The sequence below is a fragment of the Triplophysa dalaica genome, chromosome 20 (assembly GCF_015846415.1).
Source record: "Triplophysa dalaica isolate WHDGS20190420 chromosome 20, ASM1584641v1, whole genome shotgun sequence".
Taxonomy (NCBI): Eukaryota; Metazoa; Chordata; class Actinopteri; order Cypriniformes; family Nemacheilidae; genus Triplophysa; species Triplophysa dalaica.
In genome coordinates this window covers 4,419,586-4,445,105 of record NC_079561.1, presented here as the reverse complement: position 1 = coordinate 4,445,105, position 25,520 = coordinate 4,419,586, and the positions used below count along the sequence as shown (strand labels likewise).

The 25,520-nt window shown below is 39.4% G+C and overlaps 2 protein-coding genes across 8 annotated transcripts in view; both read right to left on the bottom strand.

The window, feature by feature from the left end:
- Positions 1–18,117, bottom strand: part of fignl2 (fidgetin like 2) — a 46,229-nt gene extending 28,112 nt beyond the window's left edge. For both annotated transcript variants that reach the window (XM_056732159.1, XM_056732162.1), the window contains exon 1: positions 17,899–18,117. The gene's annotated coding sequence lies outside the window, so the exon portion shown is untranslated. The remainder of the gene's footprint in view (positions 1–17,898) is intronic.
- Positions 18,118–20,780: 2,663 nt separating this feature from the next.
- scn8aa (sodium channel, voltage gated, type VIII, alpha subunit a) overlaps positions 20,781–25,520 on the bottom strand; it is a 46,132-nt gene continuing 41,392 nt past the window's right edge. For all 6 annotated transcript variants that reach the window (XM_056733368.1, XM_056733373.1, XM_056733367.1 and 3 more), the window contains one exon: positions 20,781–25,477. In XM_056733368.1, coding sequence (XP_056589346.1) covers positions 24,333–25,477 — 1,145 coding nt within the window. In that variant the 3' untranslated portion in view covers positions 20,781–24,332. The remainder of the gene's footprint in view (positions 25,478–25,520) is intronic.

Here is a 25,520-nt window from a genome sequence, read left to right as displayed (position 1 = left end):
CATCTTCTACATAGTCTATATAGTACTTCTTTAGCGTATGGACAAAAATGCAAAGAATGTTTTAACTTGTTTATTGTTATTTTTGAGGGTTAGTTCACCCTCTTGTTATTTCAGACTTACTTTCCTCACCAGAACACAAAAGCAGATGTTTTGAAAAATGTTAGTAACCAAAGAGCGATGGTACCTATTGACTTGCGTTGGTTTAGTGACCATACAATAGAAGTGAATGGGTACCGCCCTTGTTCGGCTACCAACATTCTTCAAATATCTTCACTTCTGTAGAAGAAAGAAAGTCAGGTTTGAAATGAAATTAAAAGAGTACATGATAAAATAAGTTTCATTATTGGGTGAGCTATTTCCCCACAGACAAAAATAATAGCCTACATTGTAACCTGACATGAGGCTGGGTAAATGATTACAGCTGATATCAGAACGATAATGGTGAAATATACCTTTTAATGTAAATGAAAACTCAGCCAATTTCACTACGGAGATAAACGCAAGAGCGTGCGAGAGAAAATGAAATGCGGTTAAGCTCTAGACAGCCCTATATCATCCTTCACACCCTAGACAGAGGCAGCGGTGCTGCAGCAGGATAATTCAATCTCTAAACTGCTCATTCTTTAGCCGCTGTCAGGGTCGTGTCTGCCGTGACATTGTAAGGCTGTCGTAATTGCATTTGCGCTGGAACTCAGAGCTGCAGCATCTACAAGCTCTATATCTGTCAGAGGAATGTGCCTCTCTCGTCAGACTGGTCCAGTGGATCCAGAAACGACCAGATCGGACAAACAGATGGCTCAGAGGCCACCCCTACAATAATCTGAGCATAAAAAATCTCATTGTTCATAAGGAAAAACATTTGAATGTGGTTTATCTTTTAGAATCTGTGCTGGCTATTACAAAAAAGAATGGTATAATATAGAGGCAAAAAGCCATCTAAAAAGAAGCAAAGAAAATAGGTGTGTCTTAACAAATATACACAACAAATCACAAAAATGGCTTTAATCTAAATTCCTAATTGTTATTTCCTATACGGCAAAAAAAAACATTTTAAATTTGATCAAATCTAGATAAGCACAAGTATGGTAAGCTTATAATGTACCAAAGTCATTATGCCTGATTAACAATGAAGCACCCCGGGGCTCTATTTCAGATCTGGCAATACAGGTTCTGACAAGCTCTGGGCCTGCTATGCAATTCTTATTGTCACAAAGTGTGAAATGGATCCATCTTTTAACCACAATGACGTCTATGGGAGACTTTCACACTGCAGTGGCAACCCAGTCAAGCAAAAGTGATCATATGTGAAGCAATGATACCACATGAATCCATTTAAAGTGATAAGATCAGAGATATTCTCATAGGCCCGGTTTCAAAAACGCGGTTAGCTTAAGCCAGGACTACGCCTAAGCTTACTTGAGATACGTATGTCACTTTTATGAAAATGCCTCAGAAGAATACATTACTGGTGTGTATCTTGAGACAAAACAATGGCGCTGATATATTTTAAGATACTTCTGGGCAAGTTATATTCGGTTAAGACAAGTCACACATTCCTTTTAGTCCGAGACTAGCCTTAAGCCTTGTCTGTGAAACCGGGCCTTAATGTTATAAACTTGCACAGAATACTAAAACTCAAATAACAGGTTGGTGAACTTTTATTCTTAATAATGTATTGAGTTACGATGCATAAATGTATAAGGGAACGTAGGCTAAAACATAGACATGCAATTGGTATCAGGTTGCTATTTCTACTAGAACTGACTTTGCTTATCTTCAACTGAATCTTTCAGATGAAATTTATATTTCACATGAAGCACGTTTTGAAGTTACCTGTTAAAACATATTTACAATCCATAAAATTAAGGACATATACATTTTTTTCGCTTTTCACTAATATAAGTGATGTTTTTGTATTAGAGTATATGAAATGTCCCTGCAGTGTAACTAATGATTTTTTTTAAGTATATAAATGTTATATTTCTCCTAATAAATTTAAGGCCCTAAGGTCATTAACCCAGCATAAAATTAATTTGATTAAAATCTTTTTTTTAGATTGACGCATGCAGTCAAGGTGCAGATCACCGCTGAAAGTCTCCTGACAGTTACCCACACATTCTGGGAGTAAGCACATATGTATCCCAGGTAGCTCATTTATTGGCCCTGGATGTGCCGAAACCCTTTGCTTCCACTCTTTCGGTCGTGAGTGCTGCTCTTGTACTTGTTCGTTGTGTGGTATTGATCAAGCCACTGTAAGACTTGTGACTAAAGCTTAGCCTGTGCCTCTTGAATAAATCACACTATTGACCACACACTTATCAATAAAGGTAATGACAAACATCTGTCCCCATTTTTAATGAAATCGACAAGGCTTTACCGCCACTCCACCGACAGTGGCCATTCCAAGATTGACAATCTTTTAGAGCAAAGCAGCTAAAGAAATCAAGCGAGCGGTATTTACTTCTACCTGGCAATACATTTATTGAAAAGAAAATATTCTGCTGTAAAATTGACAAAGAAATGTGCGTTCGAGTGAAAGAAGTCTAAACAAGACTAGGAAGCTCCTGACGGTTTCCTGTCCAGACAGTGAAGCTCATGTTCCACTGACTGTCTGTAACAATACCTGCCAGATGACGATCCGCCTCACCGGACATGAGATCCAAGCGCAGACCTCCAATAGCAGTTAGATCGATAGACAAGGAGCTTTACCGCATGTCGTTCTAATGAAGAGCTTGTTGCAGTAAGTTAGCGCGGTGGCCCATGCGACATCATTTGCATGCATCTCTGCACTTTGTGAGACGAGGAAAATATCACACCTGCAGTCTGCGATGTGGTCAATACTTCTCTGTCCTGCTTGAGTGATAAAAACGAACTATAAGTCAAGCCAACTGCTTATCTTTAAATAATCTTTCGCTTTTTACTTCCAATAATTAAAAAGGAATATGCATATATGGACAAAGGGACCGCGCAACGATCACCTTTTTTTATCCGCTCGACAATGAGAAGAGAGTCAATACCTCTTTCTACAATAAGCATCGATCACTAAGCACATATGAAGTCGCTTTATCTTACACAATTGGCTGAAAACGATAAAATGATGCAATATAAACATAGCTAGAGGCAAATGCCGATATTAAACATTACTTTAATAACTCTCTCTAGAGGAGACGCACGGACAGCATATCAGAACAATGGAGATATCAGATTGCATTGTGGGCCAGAGAGGCTGAAACGCAAAAGTGCAATTACCACCACTGCACAAAATGATATTGTCTCTGAATAAAAGGGCTTTTTCATTAGAAAAGGCAGTATACCATGACATACATACCTAGATTTATAGGCCTATATATCACTCCGGCGATTTCATAACCTCAGCTGATTCGATGCGACATTCACAAGGTTTTAACAAGTCCGGATTTTAAGATGCGAATCTTCTAAAGTTCATTTTAACAGGTAATAGTTGACATATTTAATGCACGACTACTCCTCTGTGTATATTTAGTCACGAGAAGTGAACATTTTCCGTAAAGCTTTAAAGCTCACCCAAGCATCACCAGGGTTTCACTGTCACTCTAAACCGGTTCTCAATTCATTTAGTGGATGAAGCCCCACACACAATGAAAACCTCATAAACCAAACCCCCCTCACTCAAATATAACCACACAGGAGAAACCTGCAGGCTTTTAAAGTACAATTTCATTATAGCTTGCTTTAGGACATTCTGCCGTCGCTGGAATCAATTTGTTTTTATCTCTAACAGGAACATCAATTTGTTTTTACCTCAGACGGGAGCCTCTAAAAAAATAAAATCACAACACACACATGCAGGATTATAAGCCCGTATAGTGGCCGAAACCACCCAAGCGTAACCCGCAGTTTGAGCCTGCAGTGCCTCCAACCAAATAGCTCAGATAACTGCATGACTCAGGAATGTATATGGTCCAGATATGTGGCCAGTGGGTTTGCCACACCTAACTCATCACAGAGAGAGCTGCACAGTGTCTTATCAGAGAGCAAACACGGTATGGGCTGAGCTGAGGCCAAACGTGGCAAATGTTCTCTCACAAAGCATTTGCAACAAACGCTCCAAGGCCAAAGAAGAACAAAAGACGGCTTTCTGTCAACAACTCATCTTTCTGCTGCCACACAAGGAAGGTGGTATAAAAGGTATGAATGCAGATCACTCGATAACAGAACTGAAAGGAAAACTATAACCTGAAGGACAAAAACAAGATAGGCAATCTGAAAATGTTTTGTGTAGATCTCAAAGCAAAACTTTGAATAAATACGTTTCAAATACAAAAAGTTTCTGGTGATTGTCATGCATCATAAAATGACTAAAATTTACTATGAAAGCATCATAAAAGCAAGTATGTGCAAAACTGCTAGTCTTTCTGTAATATATATATTTTTTATTATTTCTTCTCATTTAAATATGATGCATGAGGCACAGGCTGACAGCAGTAATATCAAACGTCATTGACTCTCACACGTTTCTTCATGATGTCAAACACGCATAACAGTGGTCATATTCGATAATAATTTGCATTAAATTATTTGACCGGAAAGCCAATAATGACTTTCGTTTCAGGTTTGTTCATCACAACTGTCGTTGTGCAGAAAAATGTGAACATTCTGCAAAATGTTTCAACAAAAAAAATAACAGCAGCGGTGGAATCACATAAGGACAAATAATAAGACTATGTTAAATGAGCACAGCATCTGAATATGTCTCCACTAATGTTGTTTTCATTATTATTAACATTGAATGATTATATTGGAACAATGACTGTCTATTTCGCTGAGGTAAAATGCTGATTGAGGATCTGACACCGACATCACAAACTCTTACAGACTTTATTTTTCATTCATGAGGAAAAGCAGACAAATAGGCCTTCGCACTCCCCGGCAATCCTGTTACCACGGGGATTTGTTCTGCCGGGGCTGTAAAAGATTAGTCCTCCTGGAGAGTGAATGGACTTGATTAGCCAGACAGCATTTTAATGGGATTGTCAGAGAGGCAACAATAAATCAGCTTTTGTGATTAAATGGGCGCTCCAGTAAAAGTTGTATGTCCAGAGATCAATAATTATTGAATGTTTCTCTCGCTCACACTATGGAGGCGGTGTAAGAAAACCAAATTTTTGTCAAGCTAATGATGATGACAGATAGTAGCACATGAATTCCACTTGCAGTGCAGTCGCTGTGCGAGTGTCAAAAAGAAAAAAAAGGGCATAGAAATATTACAACTTAATAAATCCTTAGAATTATTATTTTAATATAATTATTTATTATTATTTTCTAATAATTTTCTAATTTTGCCGTAAATCAATATGTGACTCTGGACCACAAAACCAGTCTTATTGGTAAATTTTTCGAAATTGAGATGTTTACATAATCTGAAAGCTGAATAAATAAACTTTTTATTGATGTATGAGTTGTAAGAATATGACAATATCTGGCTGAGATAGAACCGTTTAAATCTCTGGTATCTTTACAAGATATCTTCATGGAACATGATATTTACTTAATATCCTAATGATTTTTGGCATAAAAGAAAAATTTATCAATTTGACCCCTACAATGTATTTTTGTATTTTACTAATAATGTTCTCGTGCTACTTTATGTACCCTTTATGTTTGTCACTGGGTTTTGGAAATATCCAACCATTAAAGGAGTAGTTCACCTTCAAAATAATATAATACATGTCTTATGATAACTCTTGCTAAATTCAATAGATAAATATTTATAATGCAAAAAATTATAAAAAGGAACACATTAAACACTGCATTACATTTTGTTCTTTAATTGGACTGCACGGTGAGGATACTTTTTAAGTCTATGTCTATGAACTCTTAAAAACACAATGTTCCAACAAAAGCTGCCGCAAGTAAAGACAACTGTCCACAGTATCAACAAACTATTCACAGTAATTGTTCACCTCACTACATAAAAACAGCAAAATCCTTGCTTGACAACAATTTTCTCTCTTTGAAGGACACACATTATGTGCCTCATGTGAAGTACAGCTCAGATGAACCTATTGTGAGGTTATCCCTGAAATACTTATGATGACTACTTATAAAACCAGCTTGCACAAAGAGGTCTGAAGTTACTCACATCCATTTACTGAAATGTATGTAACTAACACAAGATATTTTAGTCTTGTTTTATTCCTTTAAAAATGTCATGGATTTAATGGTTAGAATGGAAATTGTATTGCTTTAATTTAAACTATAATGGTGTATACTGGTATGTGATAGATACTATTGGTGGGATGTTAAATCCTATTGGAAAAATCCCCAAAACAAGGAAAAAAGGAATTTCATAATGGTTTTAATAGAAAAAGCAAATGGTTCATAGTGGTACTTTAATGAAAACCATTACAATTTCTGTAAAGGTTTCTATTGGGTTTCTATCTTTCTTTCCTGCAGGATGGTCTTTTCTAAGTAAAACATCTGAAACACAGGCTTGAGTTAAAGTTTAAACTGTCACCATTTCATGTAATTTTTCTCTTGGAGAAACACATGAGATATTGGCAAGACATTTTTTTCTCAATGGTTATTTTCAAGCAAAACCGTCAAAACTGTTGTGGTCATTGACAGTGTCTGTCTCTGGACTGTTGGTTGTAATTGGGTGTTTAAAGGACAGGGTAAACTCCAGACTGCATCAGTCTACCTCTGCATTCCTTCAGCTTTGATAGCACGCTTTCCCCGCGTCTGCCCCTCATCATCCTATCACGTGCCCCTCCCTCCATCTGTACTCCCTTTGGCATGCAGGAATCCTTCAGCTCTGGACAGTGTTTCATTACCCACAAACCTCGTCTGTGATAGCTTAATGGCCCTGCATTGAAGAAAACATGCAAGGAGAGAATGACAGGGGAGTGAGTCAACATACAAGTCATTTTCCATATTATTCCCATTTAACTGGGATCTGGTCTGTTTGGAGCATTGTCAGAAGAAATTGCTAAGACAACAGAGGATGAGATGTGTGGGAAGAAAAGGCTTGACTGTAATTGTCATGGCAAAAGCTTTGGAGACCATGTTGTTGACACAAGGCCACAGGAGAAAAGACACTTCAGAAAACCATTTCAATTTTTAGTTATTTCTAAACAGACCTGGGTTTCATCTCCAGCCATTGATTTCAGAAATACAGACACACAAAGAGGATTAAGAGTCTTTGTGTTTGCTGAGCACAGAAAAACAATCAACGCAACCTCAACCACATAAACACCCCAGTGGAAAATGTGGTTGGGTTTGTTCTCTCACGCCTGCTGTTCGTCAAGACTCAAGGCCTTTAATGCAACACGTTCATTATGACACGGCTGCTATAATAATTTCACTATTTTCTTACATCTTAGTCAATGAAAATAGTTAACAAAATAGTAGAGTAATAGGTATTTGGTTAAAACTGTCTTCTTATGGACTCCTTCATAATGGTAAGTTTATAATAATGAATTACAAGTTAAGCTGTCCTGCAATTTTACGTTTTAAACAGTGATGGCGACGTAGAGGCTAAAGCTATAAAATGTAGCTTTAAAAACATAAATCTTTGCAATCTTTATGTTGTATAAGATAACAACATCTGTATAGTATTTACCTTGGGTTGTATTTACCACTAGTATTTGGTTGTTTGGCTGGTTTGGTTGTTTCACCTCAGCATACAGCCAATAGATACTGTGTGTAAAGTGCAAGGGCATTCGTCATAACTTCCAAAGGGTCAAAGGTGTCTGACTGCGCCTGTCATGTCAAACAAACAATGAATTTACTGATTTGATTGGAAAAAAAATTGTCAACAGTCACGATACCCACACCACCGGCCCTGAAGAACAGGCTGGAATAAACAAATATAAAAGGTGGGGTGGGACTAAAGAGTAATTATTGGTGATGTGGATAGTTTTTTACTATGAGGCGGTCGCTGTGCAGATGTTATTATAAAGGGTAATTGCTTCTGTGATTGCCACAGATGGGGCAGCTTTAACTGTTAACCACTCTCAATGCCTCTGCTATGACAATTTAGCCTTCATATAGCTGTAGGAAAAATTAAGAGACCATTTCAATATGGTATGTGTTAAGGTAAAATGATTATTCTGTGAATCACTAACAGTATTTCTCCCAAATTTCAAGTACAAATATTGCTTCTATTTGCATTTATATGTAGAAAACGAAAAATGGAGGAACAGGTCTAAATAGCAGAAAAGATGCTCTGTAGATTTTCAGACCTCAAAAATGTCAAAGAAAACATGTTCATTGTCACTTTAAGCGATACGACATGGATATTTGTACATGTATCACATGTATCATTTATCACAGTTTTCTTGTGTCTTGTCATGCTGTCAGTCTTTCGCATTGCTCTTTATGTCACTCCTGAGGTTATATTTTGTTGAAACGCTCGACTGGAATCGCCACAATTCCTCTAGAAATACAGATTAAATAAAACTTTTTGAAATGCTCTCTTATTTACACTAAGAAAAGTCACCTGCCTATCTACCGTTTCTATGGCTCTCTGTGCTCCGTTTCCTATTTAAACACACACGTTATACGGGATATGGACACCCAAACCTGGACCGACTGCTCGTGTTGTCTTACTTTCTCCGGTTTCGGTTTTAGTTTCAGCTGCATTCCACTTCATTGAAATCACAATGCACTGGACTCGGAATAAGGTCATGTGCTTTTTAATTGTAGGGCAATAACCGACTGGTGAGGACCACTTACTGTAAATATCAATCAAAACTATCAGAAGTATTGATCCTCTGAAGCATCAGCGGTAAACACGCCATCATTAATGCAACATATAGAATTGCTATGGGAGCCAATTTGTCCAATGATTTTTTTTGAGGGGGTGCAGAGAATTTTAAGTTGTACTTATCTACGCAAAATATGCTATTACAATGCGAGGGTAAGTTATTATTGCCATATGGTTTCTGTGATGTTCTGAGACACTTTTTTAAGTTTGCACTTTCTCAGCATACAGAGAAAATGAACGTCTGCTAAAAACATTTCGGCAGAATGTCTGTTCTTTCCCTCAATTTCACAGTTAATGGAGGCCACAGCCGTGTCACGACACGCTGCAGACGGGCTGTCTGATAGTGAAAACCGGCCTAAAGGGAAGTATGAACCAATTGCACAAGTCTAGCATGTGATCTTTCTGTCACTCTCTTTCTGTATCTCATTTTCTTTGTTCTTCTCCCTCTCTTCCTCTTTCTTTGAGGACAGCTAACACTTCTCCACTCCATCCCTCCACCCCAGAGAGAGATTAGACAGAGTGAAGTCCTGCTGACAGGCTCTGTTAAATATTTATGCTGGTGTGCAGAGAGAAGTAAGCCGAGTGTTGTCTACATGTGGCTGCGCAGGCTTCTGTAGAACCACATGTGGTCAAGCAGGTCTTCAGCTTTCTGTTCTTTTTTTTCTTCTGTTTTAATACACTTCGTGTCACTTAGGAGGGGGGTTCCTGGTGAAGTAATGATAACTAGAAATGTTATTTTTACGCTTGATGAATGTCATTTAAAAGTCCTTTAAGCTAGAGGTGTTCAAACTTCAGATGGAGCTCCAAATATGATTGACCTTTTTGCATTTTCAAAATATAAAGCCAGCTAGATTTTTTATGTTTAAGGACCTATTTATTCTGTGCCGGGTAAATGGTAGAAGTGAAGTTTCAACTCACAAACTCAATCACATCAAGCAGATCCCTGACATCAGAGGACATCACAAGTGACTCTGAGAGCCTCCGCATTTCTTTACTCCTTTTTCTACCACCTCTGAAACACGAACAACATGCACTGATTTAAAGCAACACACACAGATGGTGAAACACTGTTGTTACAGTGTTTGTGCGTTAGCCCTGGGCCACATGAACCAGCAACGCTGTACACAGATGCCACCTTTCCTGTGATCCACATCCCATTAAAGGAAGTCAGGCTGGTGCCCCAATCAACAGATCACCTTTTCAAAGGTGTCTTTGTTCCCTGAGCCACAACAGCTGGGAACAATTAACTGCCAGTACACAGCAGTAGGGGTTGCCAGTCAGTGTATTATTGTGCCTGGACATGCACGAGAGCCTCAACTTCCACGCTTAAAGCCGTAAATCAATCCACCTCAGTTTACTCCAAACTCCAGCATTCTCCAAAAGAGCATTAGGCTGCTTCACTGGCTGTTAAAACACAACAGACCTGGCCTAAAGTTTGTTTTGGGCTTGGGTTGATTCAAGTCACTGAGTACGTTCAGTGTCCTTGAAATAGCCAGCCAAAAGCTTTTGGATATTAACTATTCTTGAAGTTTTCCCTTTGAAAAGTCTTCCTGCTGACAGCAATAACACATTGCGATCTGACTCCAATCAATGGTGGACTGTCTTGAACCCCTTAAGTCCTTAAGAAAGGGAGGCAGGCTGAGAAATCAATTTGCAATTTACATGAGCGGCAGTGTGTTGAAAACAGGCTAAAAGCTATGGCTTAGAAGACCCTGCGGTAATTAGAGTCCTCTTACTACAAACACTGCTAGATTGGGTAATCAATGGTGTTCGGGACCGTCCTGGCTATCTGCAAGAATGTCGCTCATGTGCGTGCAGTGGTCAATACGCTGAAAGGTATCAACCAAGGAGAAACGACTACAGCTGAGAGTGTTAAAGCATGTTATACTTGCTATGAAGAGAAATTAAAGAAAGGCAACGAGCGCACTTTATGAATGAAGTGAACAGTATCAAAATGTAAATTAATAAATGGAATTCAAATTATAAAAGGATTGCAAAAGTGCAGGAGTTTCATTTGAAAAGAAATCTGAAAATTCAAAAAGCAGAATTAACATTGCAAATGGGATTTCAAATTTCAGAAGCAAAATCAAAACATCACTATCTACACAACATTTAAAATCTCACAAAGCAGAATTAACATTTCAAATGTAAAAAAATCAAATCAAAGTTTCAAATTTCATTTAAAGTTCGAAAAGCAGAATCTTCATTCCAAACGTTGTATTCAATTTTTATATCTTAACTTTACATTCATTTGAAATGTAAAAGCAGAACCAGCATTTTAGGGATGTGATTTCAAATAAATAAATAAAATACGTCAAATTCTAAATGTCATTAAAAATGTAAAAAGCTTGCATAATTTTTAATGAATTAACATAAAGTGATTAAACATTTTAAAAAGCAGAATCAAAGTTTTTAAACTAAAGAAGTAAAAATTTAACATGGCATTAAAATTATAAAAGCACAATCAATATTCCTAGTGATTATACATTTTAAAATTTTAAAATTATAAATTTCATTTAAAATTAAAAAAGCACAATGAACATTCATAGTGGTGAAAATACAAACTACATTCTTAGTGATTTTAAATAGAAAATACAATGTTAAAATAGTACATTTTCAAATTTGAAAACCAACATAACTCAAATTCAAAAAGCAAACTAAAATTCTAAATGTCTTCTTAACATTTAAATAATGCATCACAAGCAAAAACTGCAATTCAAAACTTTCAATAAAGACTTGATGCTGACATGACTTTCCCTCTCTCAAAACACATCAGTACAGAGACACAGATGTATATCTCCACATGTACTGGGCAGTGAAGCTGCGGGAGGTTCTCTGATTTTGCTTTCTTTTTCTAAGCTGAAAAGAAATGCTGGCAGAAAAGGAGCAGATTTAAAGGGTTAAATGCTGAAAAAAGCGGCGAGGGGACAAAAGGACTATTGTGAGGTGCAGAAGTCTCCCCGGAAAGGAGAGAGGAAAGAAAAGCACCACTCGCCGGTCCCTTCTTTCCATTGTGAGTGGACGGAGTGTAGCCACGCATGACAGATGCCCTGCCCATTGTCTCCCATCAGGCTCCTCCATGCCTTCTGGCCCTACTGGAATTCCAAGAGACGTGGTCTGCGTGTGTGAAAGTGTGTGGCTATGCATGTGTGTGTGAGTCAAAGCGCATCGCTGCTGTGCTCCTGGAGTCCGCGTGGAGCCGTGTATAAGTTAAGGGGAGGGGGTTTGGGTGTGTGTGAATAGGGGTTCCAAAGTCTGAAGTGCCAAAGTTAGCTAAACCACTCAATACAGCTCCCACGGTCCTGTCACTCAAATGCACAAGCACACACGGGAATGAGCGTGAATTTGCTTACACACTCGTCAGCTCCCCCACACATAATAGAAGCAACATCAGAGGCTCAGATTAAGATATCCACTACTGCCAAAAGCTATTACACACATCACGACAACAAGTCACTAGAATGACCGGCAGTATTCACACTCTGGCAGCAGAATCTTCAGTGTGAAGTACAATGTGGACAGGAAGTTTTGGGGGTGCGGTGATGCACTACACTCTCCGCCAAGAGACCCACCATGTGGTAAGTTTCCAAAAGCATCCCATCACCTGTCAGTCAGCAGCACAGAGCTCCAGTGGGGATGCACCAGGCACAATAGAGATGCTTGGTTAATGAGTGAATGGGAGGATACTGGATATCCTTGCATCTTAAAGGGACAGTTCGAATAAAATTTGAATCATTACTCGCTTATATTATATTAAAATTTCTCTCTTATCTAAACAGTGTTTGAGTCACGTGGAATACGTTTATGATACATGTGTTTGCGTTCGCATCAATTCTATGCTTGGAACCTCAGTTCCAATTCATTAAAACTGTATTAAGAAACACAACTGGTCCCTTTAAAATCCCACAATCATAAAGACTTGAACTTTCTTTCTTCTGCAGAACAAAAATTATGAAATGTTGAGGAAAGTTAGAAACCAAACAACACAGGACTTCCATTGTATGCTAAGCCACTGGGACATTCCTCAAAATATTGTCTTGTGTGTTGAACTGAAAAAAGATGCTTGGAATTACCTTATAGAGATAAACGATTACAGAATTCATAGCTATCCATTTAAAGACCAAACTGCAGCTTGCACTTTCTACTTTGCCCAGTATAAACAAAAATTACATGTTACCAGAAAACAAAACATTATACAAATGCAATGCAAATACAGATTAAACATACGGTAGAATTAGTATCTAGCATCAGGATCTGTTGTTTTGCAACAGTGTATCGTGTTTTTTGTTACAGCACTGGAGCTGTTGCTCTGCACTATACTGGACCTCAAAAGAGACAAAGACTAATGGAAGGAACAAAAACCGGGTCACACACGCACACCCCCCTCTGCCCAGCCGTGTTTTCAGATGACCTCTCTATCTCATGATTCATGATAGAGGTAAATTAATACTTGAAGAAAGTTATATCTGCATATACTGTAACTCACTGATGTTTCATCATTGTATCCTGGCTAAAATCAAGATGCTCAATGCAGATTTTGTACAGATTCTGAATATATCTTTCTCCAACTCACTTGACTTCCAGTGAGGACAGTCAAGAATTCATGATGGTTTATTGGAAAACTTCACCTCTATAGATTTCAGATCAATAGATCAATGACCGAGGGCCATTGCCAGCCCACATGCATCTCTAATTTTTGTTAAGGACCCTCAACGTTTGTTGGTTGCAATGTACAGTATTAGTAAAAGTACTGCAGGGTGTGTGTGCATGCATGATTACCCATAAATGTTTGATCACACTGACACATACACATTTTATCCAGTAAAATCTCTTTGAATATAGATTTTCTATTTATTTTGTAAGGATTACCTTTGCGTGTGTCGTTTTTTGAACTGGGGGAGGGACACTTTCATTTTTTAAAGCATCTCATAGGACAAAAAGGCATTTAAGGCTTCATCAGTACCTTTGGTCGACTTTTTCCAGATAAGAAGTAAAGGTATTTTATTTTGTCAACATTTAAAAGGATAGTTCACCCAAAAATTCTGTCATCATTTACTCACCCTCTTGTCATCTCAAACCTGTATGACTTTCTTACATCTGCTGAACACCCGTTTGGGTTGGTTACCAACATTCTTCAAAACATCTTTTTTTGTGTTCTGCAGAAGAAAGAAAGTTGGGTTAACTATTCCTTTACATTCAAACATAGAAGGTTTCAAAGCTAAAACACATATACTGAACACCACAAAATCGCTAATTTTAAGCATATTCACACCAAGGTCTGCCCCTTCTGTGTTCCCTGGCATGCGTCTGCGCCGGTGCGAATGTGTCTAAATGAATGCGTGTAAACGTTTAGACCCGTGTGCAGCACGCTATGCCTCCCAGCACGGGTTTAGGTGACCCCAGTCAAAATCAATCAGCCTAACACAATGGGACGATGCGCACATGGGAAAAGCTCGGGTCAGTGACGCGTTTAATTCTCCGGCCCGATAGTCATTGTTCCAGCAGATCTGCCTTTTCTTTACGGGCCCATAAGCCGTGGAGTGGTCCTCCTTTATCACAACGCAGCAATTATGAGTGTTCTTCAATGCATGAGGCACTGAGATGAGTGGATTATCTACTTTGGGGAAATAAATCTAATCTGGCCTTGAGAATCAAATCACCATGCGTGGCGTCACTTCGACTGTGGTAACCAAGTACCAGCTGGGCTCTGGAAAAAAGTTTTTTCATTTATTCAACTTCTATTCAGGGTGGCGACAAAAGAATGTGGTTCCAGGGAGATGGTTGGTTATATTCATTTATAGAGAAACACAAATTAAAATACTGGGCTGCTAATCTCACTTCCTTTTTTCTATTGTAACTACAAGACGATTCATGAACTCAAGCGACATGGTTTACAGGCTAGAATGTTATAGTATCATGGTATAAGTATGAAAGCCTGTTATCGTGTACCCTAGATAAGCTTTATCAGTGGTTCACAATGTGCGACAGTAGTGCCACACCCTTTCTTCTTCTATTATACATTTAACCAAAACTGGATTTTTAACCCTCCATCCCTAAGTAACAATCTGTAGAGGCAACATTTCGATTAGTTGCTAAGAGCCGTATTCACTAGTGCATGATGTTGTGGGCTATCACTGTCTTTAAAGATATAGTTGAATTTAAATAAAATGTAAATTCTGTCATCAGCAAATAACAAAAGAAGATATTTTGAAAATGTTGTAACCCAAAAACTGTTGGTCCCCCTTCACTTCTATTGTATGGACACAAAACCAATGCAAGTCAATGGGGACCACCAACATTTTTCTAAATATCACCTTTTGTTATCTCAAGAAGAAAGAAAGCCAAACAGGTTCAAAATGACAAGAGAAAAACAGAATTTTTATTTTGGGGTGAACTGGCCCTTTAAGACAGACTCTGAGATTGTGCCTTAACCCAGTCTCCTTAAACAACCTTCAGCTTTAGAATATATAAAATAGGGAAAAGAAGGTGGGTGGGGCACGCAGCAAGCCATCAAAGTAGTTGACAGGTAAAATGGCAGCGATGTGGTTTGGTGTCCTTGATAAGACCTTCAAGCACAGCATTATAATTCTATGGCATCCCTGACCGATGTTCTGCATTCAAATGATAAACATCAGATTCACAATATCTCCAGTAGTAAATGATATCAAAAGAGTACTTTTTACTCAAGTGTTTCATTGTTTCACTCTTGATTTTGGTTCCCTCCGACACTTCAGTGGGTCAAGTGATGGGTCACGGGTTAACAGGATTTCTGCTGAGAGAGGCCCGGCAGTCTACGGCTGTACACGGGAAGTCACCTCTGGAGGTGGAGCTTACATTTCACACGCATTAAAAACACGACTTCAAAATTGGCATGAAGATGCACAAGTGCAACCTGTTACAGTCTTCCTCTTCAAATTATCTCAAGAACTGCATGACATTACAGAACATGAGTTGCGACCTTTGTAAAAAAAAACTGTCCTCATCAATATATCTCTTATTCATTTCCTCGTTGTGCCAAGATGTGACCTTGGGATGCTCTACAACTTCACCAAAGGTTAGGGCCTCTACATCTGACACATTATTCGAACCTGATACAATAGCTCAGCTGCTCTTTAACTAGATGAAGAATCAGCGTCTCATGCAAAATGTCCCTCACCCCAGCAGAAGGCCAAACCAGTGATGGCTTTCGCATTAGCAAAGCTTTGTTCGCTTTTAATGATCTTGTTACAAGACAGCCCAGCCATTTTCATTTCTCTGACCTCCTCGCAGACCTCGGGACCACCATGCCTCACCACTTTTCAATAAATCTTTCAGCTCAATCCGGACTGCAGATCTCGACGGTTCATCCAACCTAAAGGTTTCTAACTGCTGAACAGGGGGAGAGACCGAAAGGGCGAAAGGTGAGAACCGAACAGTAGGAGATGACAGAAGAGGAAGAGTGTGAGTTTAGGGAGGAAAAAGGAGGGGACGTGAAAAGCGAGCCTCTCAGTGCTGTTTTGATAGCGCCCGTCCTCGCTACCACCTCACGGGGGCCGGCGCGCGTGTCGCTGCGCAGCGAGCGCGTTCGCTGGACCGCAGGCTTTCGCAAGAAAGGGCCCCATTCAGCAGGCTCTCCCCAGATGCTAGCTTTGGTTGCACGCTCCTCCGGGCTATAGCAGAGAGCAAGGGAGCGAAGAGAGGGGCCACCACAGGAAAAAGAGATCGGAATCTGATATCCTATCATTAACAGGCCAAATAAATGGAGAAAAAAGGCTCTGCTAAACTATTGACCTCAGTTACAGTGTTTATTGGCAGGAACATTAGCAACAAAGGTGTAATTAGCTCACAGCTCCAGCCATGAAACGGCATCTGGTGAGAAACCAATGAAACTACTTCAGGCTCCATAACATGTTTACCTTAAAAAGGATTTGGATCTTTGCTGGGGTTTCCCAGGACATGCATGAAAAGTTAAGCAATACGGTTTCTTTTTGTGGAGGAAAAATAAATAATTGACCGAATATCTGTAAAATATCAAATAATATATTGCGTAAATGAAATAAACAATATGCCATTTCTTTCAGAAAGAATCGTATTTGCATCATAACAAAAGTCTTATCCAGATATTCTATATTTTAAAGTAAAGCCCGGTCAACACCTCTACCTAAAAGATGCAATACTCTGACCTCTTCAGGAAAATGACACTGCTGCTTTACGATATATCACATGAATGAATGCATAAATCTGTTTCCACTAGTCCACCTCTGACTTCTGCAGGGTGACCGCTACATAGTGACCCCTATAGAACACACTATTTTCTCCCTATGCATTTTAAGGGCTGAGCTATGGGAATATATCAAATAGAAATAGTAATTTAGGCGTCTTGTCCCTAGGGGACCGGTCGGGAGTATGGCAGAACCTGTCCATACAGCTCTGAATAATACATGCAGTCTGCTTATTACAAATAGCAAGGACATCCAGGCGCCGCCTGCTAATATTGCTATACGTCGCAGGCGCACACCCTTTAAAAAAATGTAGCCACGCATGTAAATGCATGCATCACAGATATAGAAAATCGGTTTGTAGTAATGTATACATGAAAGCATACGTATGCATTAACACTGACTTATGATAATAACAAAAACAGAAAATGTATATCTTGACAAATGGTAACTGGAAGACTAGAGATAGAGGGAAAAGCACAAAATACGTTATGAGGTGATTTAAACATCACTGATAACTTGCGTATATTTTCCAGCTCTAAATGTATATAGAGTAGATGCTGACCTCAGAACATGATTCAGCTGTTCCAATACCGCCTCGCAAGTTTATACGAGCAACTACGCAACCTACAGGTGTTATTATGTACTGCACCTGAAACACGGGCATTTTCATTTCATCTTGACATGTCTTGTATTTAGTGAATATAAAATAAATAAATAATCCATACAATTTAACATTGTTTATAAATGTTATGAAATGTATAAAAAGTACGATTATATGTGTGTAGTTTAAAACTGAAGGTGATTTGTTGTTGATTCTTTTAGGCCTATGCAATTTCGCCCTCTTGAGGGAGTCTCAGATAAATACATCCGAACGTCAAGTGAAACCAGTAAATTTAATTCAACATTTTTGCATTTTAAATAGATGATTTAAGACAACTTAAACCGGCTTACCAAATATTGATCCCACTGTCAAATTAGACCAGTTGTTTTGTTGTTTGTGTCATCCATAAGCGTGAAAGAGGTAAACGAGAATTGGTACGGTGTCCGAAACGGGCCCTTCCGAGACTTCGAGCATAAATGATGATCCAAACCCATAGGCCAAATCATTCTTCAATATTTTGTGTAGATTATTTGTTCAAAACCTTCCCTTACCGACACACGCGCGGTAATGGAGAAATTATATATGAGGGGACTTGTTTGTGTCAATTTTTGCAACGTATGAACACAGTCGTGTAATTCCAACAGCCACCACTAGCAGGGGCTGTTTACTTCAAACCGTAATAGTATTATGTTAGCGCTCACTATTGTTGTAGACATGAAGCTTATAAGACTAAGTAACATTACAGATTCGTTCTAGTCTTTTAAGATTAAAACAAGTCACATATATTTAAATATGTGATATGACTCATTTGATAGATGTCTAACTGGTATCTTAAATGACACATTACGGCGATCAAATAAGCAATATCACATAAGTCATTCATAGCCAGCTTTTTAATGCATTTTAATGCAATGTCTTGCAGAATGTAAATAAACAGATATGCATGGGACTATTTGAATAGAAGTACTTCCCCAGAAAGCACAGTGTGTGGGAGATCACATGTTTATCTGACATAAAACAAGCACTGCCCAATCCATATGATTTTTTAATGTGCACCATGTTACTACCAACATTCTTTTAGTCGAAATGCAATACAACAACCAATGTATGCAAATATTAATGCATTCTTATTGAAGCCACATTACAGGTTCCATGTTGTAAAGTGGTGCTGTTTTGTTTGTAAAGTATTTAAACAGCTGTTGTGTTAATATCCGTGTCCCTTTGAGTATCCTAAACACCAAAAACATGATTTCTTGCAGCTTGTTTAAAGTAATTTTCAAGAATATGTGATGCAACACGTCAATGAGCCACACGCCATCCATACTCATCCATCAAATCTGCAGTTCTCCTAATGCAGTTTGTGATGCTGCTCGTGTGGCGGAGTGTGAGAAAAGCAATGGCTTCTGGGATTGGTGGGTTTCAGGGTGACTTGGCAGTGATATAACCCCCCTCTCCCCTTTATTGATTCACAGGTCTTTATAGGTGGAGTCTGAAACACTATAAATCAAAGTGTTGGATTGTAGATTTGGCTAGACATGTCCTGAGTCTAAATAAGAGGTCTTAAATATAACATCTACCATTTAAAAGAAATATGTAACGCCTTGCCCTTCTTACAATGTAGGCCTATATTGTTTTTTAAATATTGAACACATGCATCCTCCTGACATCATATTGCATATGCAACTATGATGGCACACTGTCAAAACAGACCGCAAAAAAAAAAACACAGATTTGGTTTATTTGTATGGACTATGAAGGAATTGGGTCAAGAAGCGCAACACACTGCGCCACGCGCCTATAATGCGCAACTGAACCGCTGGGAGCGAAAAGCTCTGTCCGTCTTCGATCTGGCACAAGACATATTGACTGGTTGTGTGTGTTTCCTGCATGCATGTTGTTTCTCCTCAGACACAGTTGGTGCAGGCAGCGGGCCAAACTGGGAGCGGGCTGCTGACTCAGCCGGCAATGGTGCATTCATTTATCTGCACTGCAGTGCTCCGCCGCACCCTTTCTCTCTCTCTCTCTCTCCATCACGCCGAGCACATACTGAAAAAGGGGAGGGGTGGGGGTTCAGACAGAGACATTTTAAGATAATGTCCAGGTTTGTACCATGTGTTGCTGTTTAGACTTGGGTTGGATATCACGTTTCGTCGATGCGAATAATGGAGCAAATAAGAAAAAACCAGCATGTGCTGGTTTGGTATGTTTTCATGCAGTTCATTTGCTGTTTTAAACTGGTCGTGCTGGTCAATCCAGCATATGCTGTTGTTTCAGCCTATTTACACAGTAATCTTCAATTTTACGTCATTTTCTTTTCAACAGCGCAATACTGGAAAATGTGCAAATAAAGTCTGGTAGATAGGATGCATTTAAGCTGGGAGGTTGGGTGGTCAGATGGGTGTCACTGATATTTAAGCCCAGAGCTAATGGCTTTTTATCGATCTCACAGCCAAACTGTGATGTAGCAGAGGAACCGTGGACATTTCCTGACATCATCTGCAGTGGGATTCAGTGATGCTGGTTACGTGTACATTGGATCACATCTCATTCCGAGCAAAACAGCATTCTTATAAATTTGGCATTTTCATTAGCTTGATTAAAGCTATAACTGAAGAATTTCTTTATCTTTAAATATCCATATATTTAAATTAGTTATTTTGAAAATTATAAACTTTTTAGAATGAAAATGTCACTTGATGGTGGTAAATCTGTGACCTTTTATTTATATTTTTTGAAAGAATAGAAATTGTGTTATCGGTTTTCACCCTTATTCCATTTGAACTCATACGATGTTCGAACTCGAAGATATTTTGAGAAATGTCCCAGAGGGCTATTGTCGTTTACAATAACAGTATCAACGTTCTTCAAAATATATTTTTTCGTGTTCTTAACAAGAAATTCATACGGGTTTGGTACGACATGAGGGTGTATAAATGCAAATTTGGTGTACTATCCCTTTAAACTCAACTTTGTCTGTCCTAAAATATGAATGAACTAAATTAATTGACACAGGAATGAAACTAACACAAGTGCAAACCTTACCAAAATTAAAAGACCAAATAAATTAAAGTAGAATACATTTAAAGGAAAAAAAAACATTAAAAACAATGAAATCCTTGTTGCGAACAGTGCGGTAGAAGTTTCCAATATATCGCAAGATTTAATGTCACATGTACTCATTAGACAGGTGTAGCTTTACTGTATGTGAATCAGTGAATCAGTGAACACGCTGTGCAACTGGAAGGCTGCTTTATTGTTAATAAAAAGTTTCGTGCTCAAATGAAGACAATCTTTTATATGTTGTTACTAAGAGTTCCAGTGGTTGTGCCATACACACCATTATACGACCTCCTACAACACTGTGTGAAACAAAACAACAGTTTGAAAAGCACTTTTGAATTCTTTTCAGCGAAATGGAAAAGCATTTTAGTCATGCTAAAAATGGAAGTCCAGTAACTGAATACCAATACAAAAGTGAGTTTCAAAGATGGCAAGAACACAAAAGTCTGAAGGCAAGCAATTTTTTGTACAAGCCAAGTGGATGATACACAAAGTACAGAAAACAGAACATCAGAAGATTTCGTAACATCAAATCTGGAAGAAGTGGGCTTGCTCGGTTGTTCTAGTGTTCCTCTGGCAGTGAACCAGACGCCTTGTTCATACTGTAGTCCCTGATTTGCATTGTGTTCCATTTGCGTCTCTTTCCCCTCCGATAAACTAAATGTCACATATGGCACCATCCTCCGAAATTGCGACAAAATGCAATTTAGGAAATGTAGGAACATGGAGGAAATGCAGAAAAAGGCACACAACAATCAGTGAAATAGCACTAGAAACAGACCACCGAACACATAAAAAACAGATACGAAATGCATACAAAACTCTGTTGTTCAGGCCCATGAGTTACAGCACTGAATCGTTTGGGGAGGCCTTTCGAGCAGAATACATGTTTGGCTCTGTGAAGGTTTCGACTTTCAGACTCGGGCGTGTGACTATACAAAATGTCCGTTGGCAGGATGGGGCATACGTGCGTTCTTGTATATGTAACGTGTTTGCAGGTGCGTCAATAGAAACTCGGAGGTTTACAGAGGTGTGCTGGTAGCATAACTCTCGTCATACAGTATCTGGTTAAAATATCGAAAAGCAGCGCTGATAACAATCGTGCGTGAGTTCGTCTTCAACATAAATCGTTTGACATCCACTGGACATGTTGCATATAAATGAAATGTTACAGTGCTCATTCATATATCCTTTCATACGTACAGTATATTACATATAGACATATATAACATAACATATATTATATATGTATATATTCTTTGTCTAATAGAATATCTTCGATATGGTATATCATTCAATTCCCTTTAATAAAAGTGAAAAGTGTTAGAAAAAAATGAAAATATGTGACATAAGGGCGTCAGCTGGAAGCCATTCTATATCATTGTTATAATTTATTATTAGAGTAATAGCAGTAATTCTTTAAAATTCTGTATTTACAAAACCCACAACAAAGCATGCCATTTAAAAGAAAAAATATATATTACAATGCTTAGTGTTTTCCCCAAAAAGTTCTTTTCAGCAATTGTGCCATGTGCATCATTTCCCCCTTCTGTACACTGAATGATACATAACAGTGGTAATAAAGAATGTTCGATTTGATCCCTTCACATCTAAACTGAAATGAGGTTGGAGGAAAACTACACGGTAGTCTAAGGGTGGAACTGGGCCTGTTTCGGTTCAGGTCCACAGCACCCACACTGATCTGGAGACCTCAGGCAGTAGGCAGACCAAGGCAGGTCTGAGAAGTAGAGGAATTGGGTTTGTAAACTGGTTGTGTGCTCTTTTCTTCACGTTCACACACGCTGGCTCTGGTGGTGAACGCTTTCTGACCCCGGCAGTCTAATCTTACTTTATAATCGCTGGTATGCAGGGACACGATAGTATCACCATTGCGTCTTGTTGTCTGTGGTCCACTTTACCTCTATACGCACAGATACTGGGCTAGCCCACACCAGGATAAGAATGAATCCTTATAGGGGGAAATTAACAATTTTGAAAATCCAAATTAAATTGTGTAAAATATTGTAACATAATCTATTTCTCTTGCACCTGGAGCAAGAGATGGCAGTTTGCTCAGGAGGTTACAAGTCTTTGTACTGTCTGGCGATTGTAAAAAAACTACAAATTTGTTAAAACGCCAATTTCTAGTATGATCATTGTTGCTCACCTTCCTTGTGTACCTGCTGTATAAGGCCATAGCTGATTTTTCAGGGGATGCATTCAAACTGGCTACTCGATTGCTTTCCTTCATCTTTAAGACAAATCATAACAACCGAAACGGACAACTTTTTAATGTTAAACATGTGAACGGATCAACATAACGACGACTACTTCCACAAAAATCAGCATTAAAGATAATTCCTCCCTTTGCGGCCTGGTCCTGACTGGCAAAACATTGTTTAATTGGCATGGTGGCTGTAACATTTGAAGACCCTAAAATCGGAGCCTCAGCTGCACATTGAGGGGCAGTTGAATCTTGGTTGTATTGCTGGTGCAAAAATAATCAAATCGAGGTTTGTTCTCTGCGAAACATTTCTCCAGATTAGCTCAACGAACATGTCCACCTTTCTTGAAGACTAGGGCAGTGAGACACCTGTATGAACGCATTTTCGGCTCTTTGACACACTGTACATCCAAACGGTGAAATAGCTTTGACCTCAAAATACTTACATGACGCATGTAATGAGAGAGAGTTAATCAGCAAGCGTCATGAGGGGTAAGTACAAATATACTTGCCAGTAGTTAAATATGTTACTATCGACCAATCATTTCCCAGCTATATCTAAATTTAATACTAGTGGATGGTATCCGAACGTATGGTCCCGCCACTGATGTGGTCCGAGTAGCAGTGTCGAGTGGACTATGATTATACATGCATGATTCCTGATCAAAACATGCCACCATGCAAGTCATTTCTATGCATTGAACGAGCACAATTATTTATTTATTACCTGGAACTCGGTCTGAATAAGTCCCAAACCCTGATAAACCCCCTTCCCAATATCAATGTGAAAGCCCATGTATAAAATGTCTTTTTTCTGATAGTATAACAGAGAGATGACGACGAGATGGATGGCATGGGCAGAACTTTTTCCCCTACTTTTTTGTGGGTCAAATAAGGTGACGAAATCACCGCGAACAACTGAAAACCCTTGCATAATGTTCTGTTTTTTGTTTTCACGGACACTCCACATGATTGAGTTTACATTGTTATTACTGGTTATGGTTAAAACGCAATGTCCGGGAGTCCTCCTGGACTGAGTGGGAGTTTTGCGCTGGATTTCGGCAGTGTAGTGTTTGAAATCGATGTCCTTAGTGGAGGAATGTTGCACTCCACATGTGGTGGTGCAAAGGAGTCCATCTTATGAGCTTTTACGTCTCTTTGAACTGTTTGGTCCCTAGGCAGCTGGTCCCTATCAAAGATGTCTGCCATAGGTCTTTAATTTGTTTGGATGCGCTTCGTCGGCTGCAACTGAAACAGTAAAATCTTGGTCGCTGAGCACAGATGTAGCACAGTAAGCTCATAGGTTGGTTGGTTTGGTCATCATTCAATCGGTAAACACCAAGCGGCTTCCTGTTGCATCTGTGAACAACGGTTTTGTTATCTGTAAACAACCTTTATTCCCCCAAAGATTTTCAGTGACTTAGTTGCAAATGATGTGTTCTATACACTTGTAATAGATTTCAGTTTCAGTCTCAGTTCGGTAGCGTTGAACCATCATTCCTAAAACTTAGATTCCTTGACATCTTTTTGGTTTTTGCCCTTTTGGCATTTGCTGTCGCTCTCGTCCAGCTTCTCCTTCTCGGGTTTGGTCACACTGTCGTAGGACGGCAGCGAGGCAGTCGAAGGCGTCCCCTCCTTCTTGTCCTGATTGGTTCCACCATTCTCCAGCCTGCTGCTTAGCAACCGTTTGCAGATGAAGCCTTTGCGAATCAGATGGGCGCGGAATGCCCGCTGGATGATGGAAGCGGATATGTGCTCTTGCTTACGCCGCATAGTTGTGGTGATGGGCTCGAAAGATATTTTGGAAGGATTGGCAGCAATGAAGCGCTCTTCCATCTGTTGACGCATCATGTCCAGGTCGCCGCTATCACCCAGCACGCGTTTGGTGAAGGCAAACAGGATGTCCAGGCAGTGAATGCGGTCGCCGCTCACCATAGGCAAATCCATAGCGATCAGCTCAATTGTGTTGGGCTTGGGAACGCGTAGCGGGTGTTCCAGAGTGTCGGCGAAGTCGCCCAGCTTGGCGAAGGTGACGAACTGGGAGGCAGTGGGGTCGAACTTTTCCCAGATCTCGTAGAAGGACTCAAAGTCGTCTTCACATAGTGGATCGGCGCTCTCCTCTGTGGCAACGCTGAAATTCTCCAGAATGATGGCAATGTACATGTTTACCACGATGAGGAAAGAGACTATGATGTACATGACAAAGAAGAAAATGCCCACCGATGGGTTTCCACAGTTGCCTTTCACTGTGGTACCTGGATTCTCCAGGTTTGGGTCACAATCTGGTGGGTAGTTAAGAATGGGAGCCAGAAGACCGTCCCAACCAGCCGAGGTGGTTATCATGAACAGGCAGATCATGCTATTTCCAAATGTCTCAAAGTTATACATGTCATCTATGCCAGCTTCCCGCTTGACATAGGCAAAATTTGACATGCCGAAGATAGAAAAGATAAACATGACCAAGAAAAGAAGAAGGCCGATATTGAACAGGGCTGGCAGTGACATCATCAGGGCAAACAGTAAGGTTCGAATACCCTTCGCCCCTTTGATCAGACGCAAGATACGGCCGATTCGAGCTAGACGGATTACCCTGAACAGCGTTGGGGACACAAAGTACTTTTCAATCAAGTCTGCCAGGAACATACCTTTAGTGTGAAGAGAAACAAGGGGTTTAGATGACAAAACTAC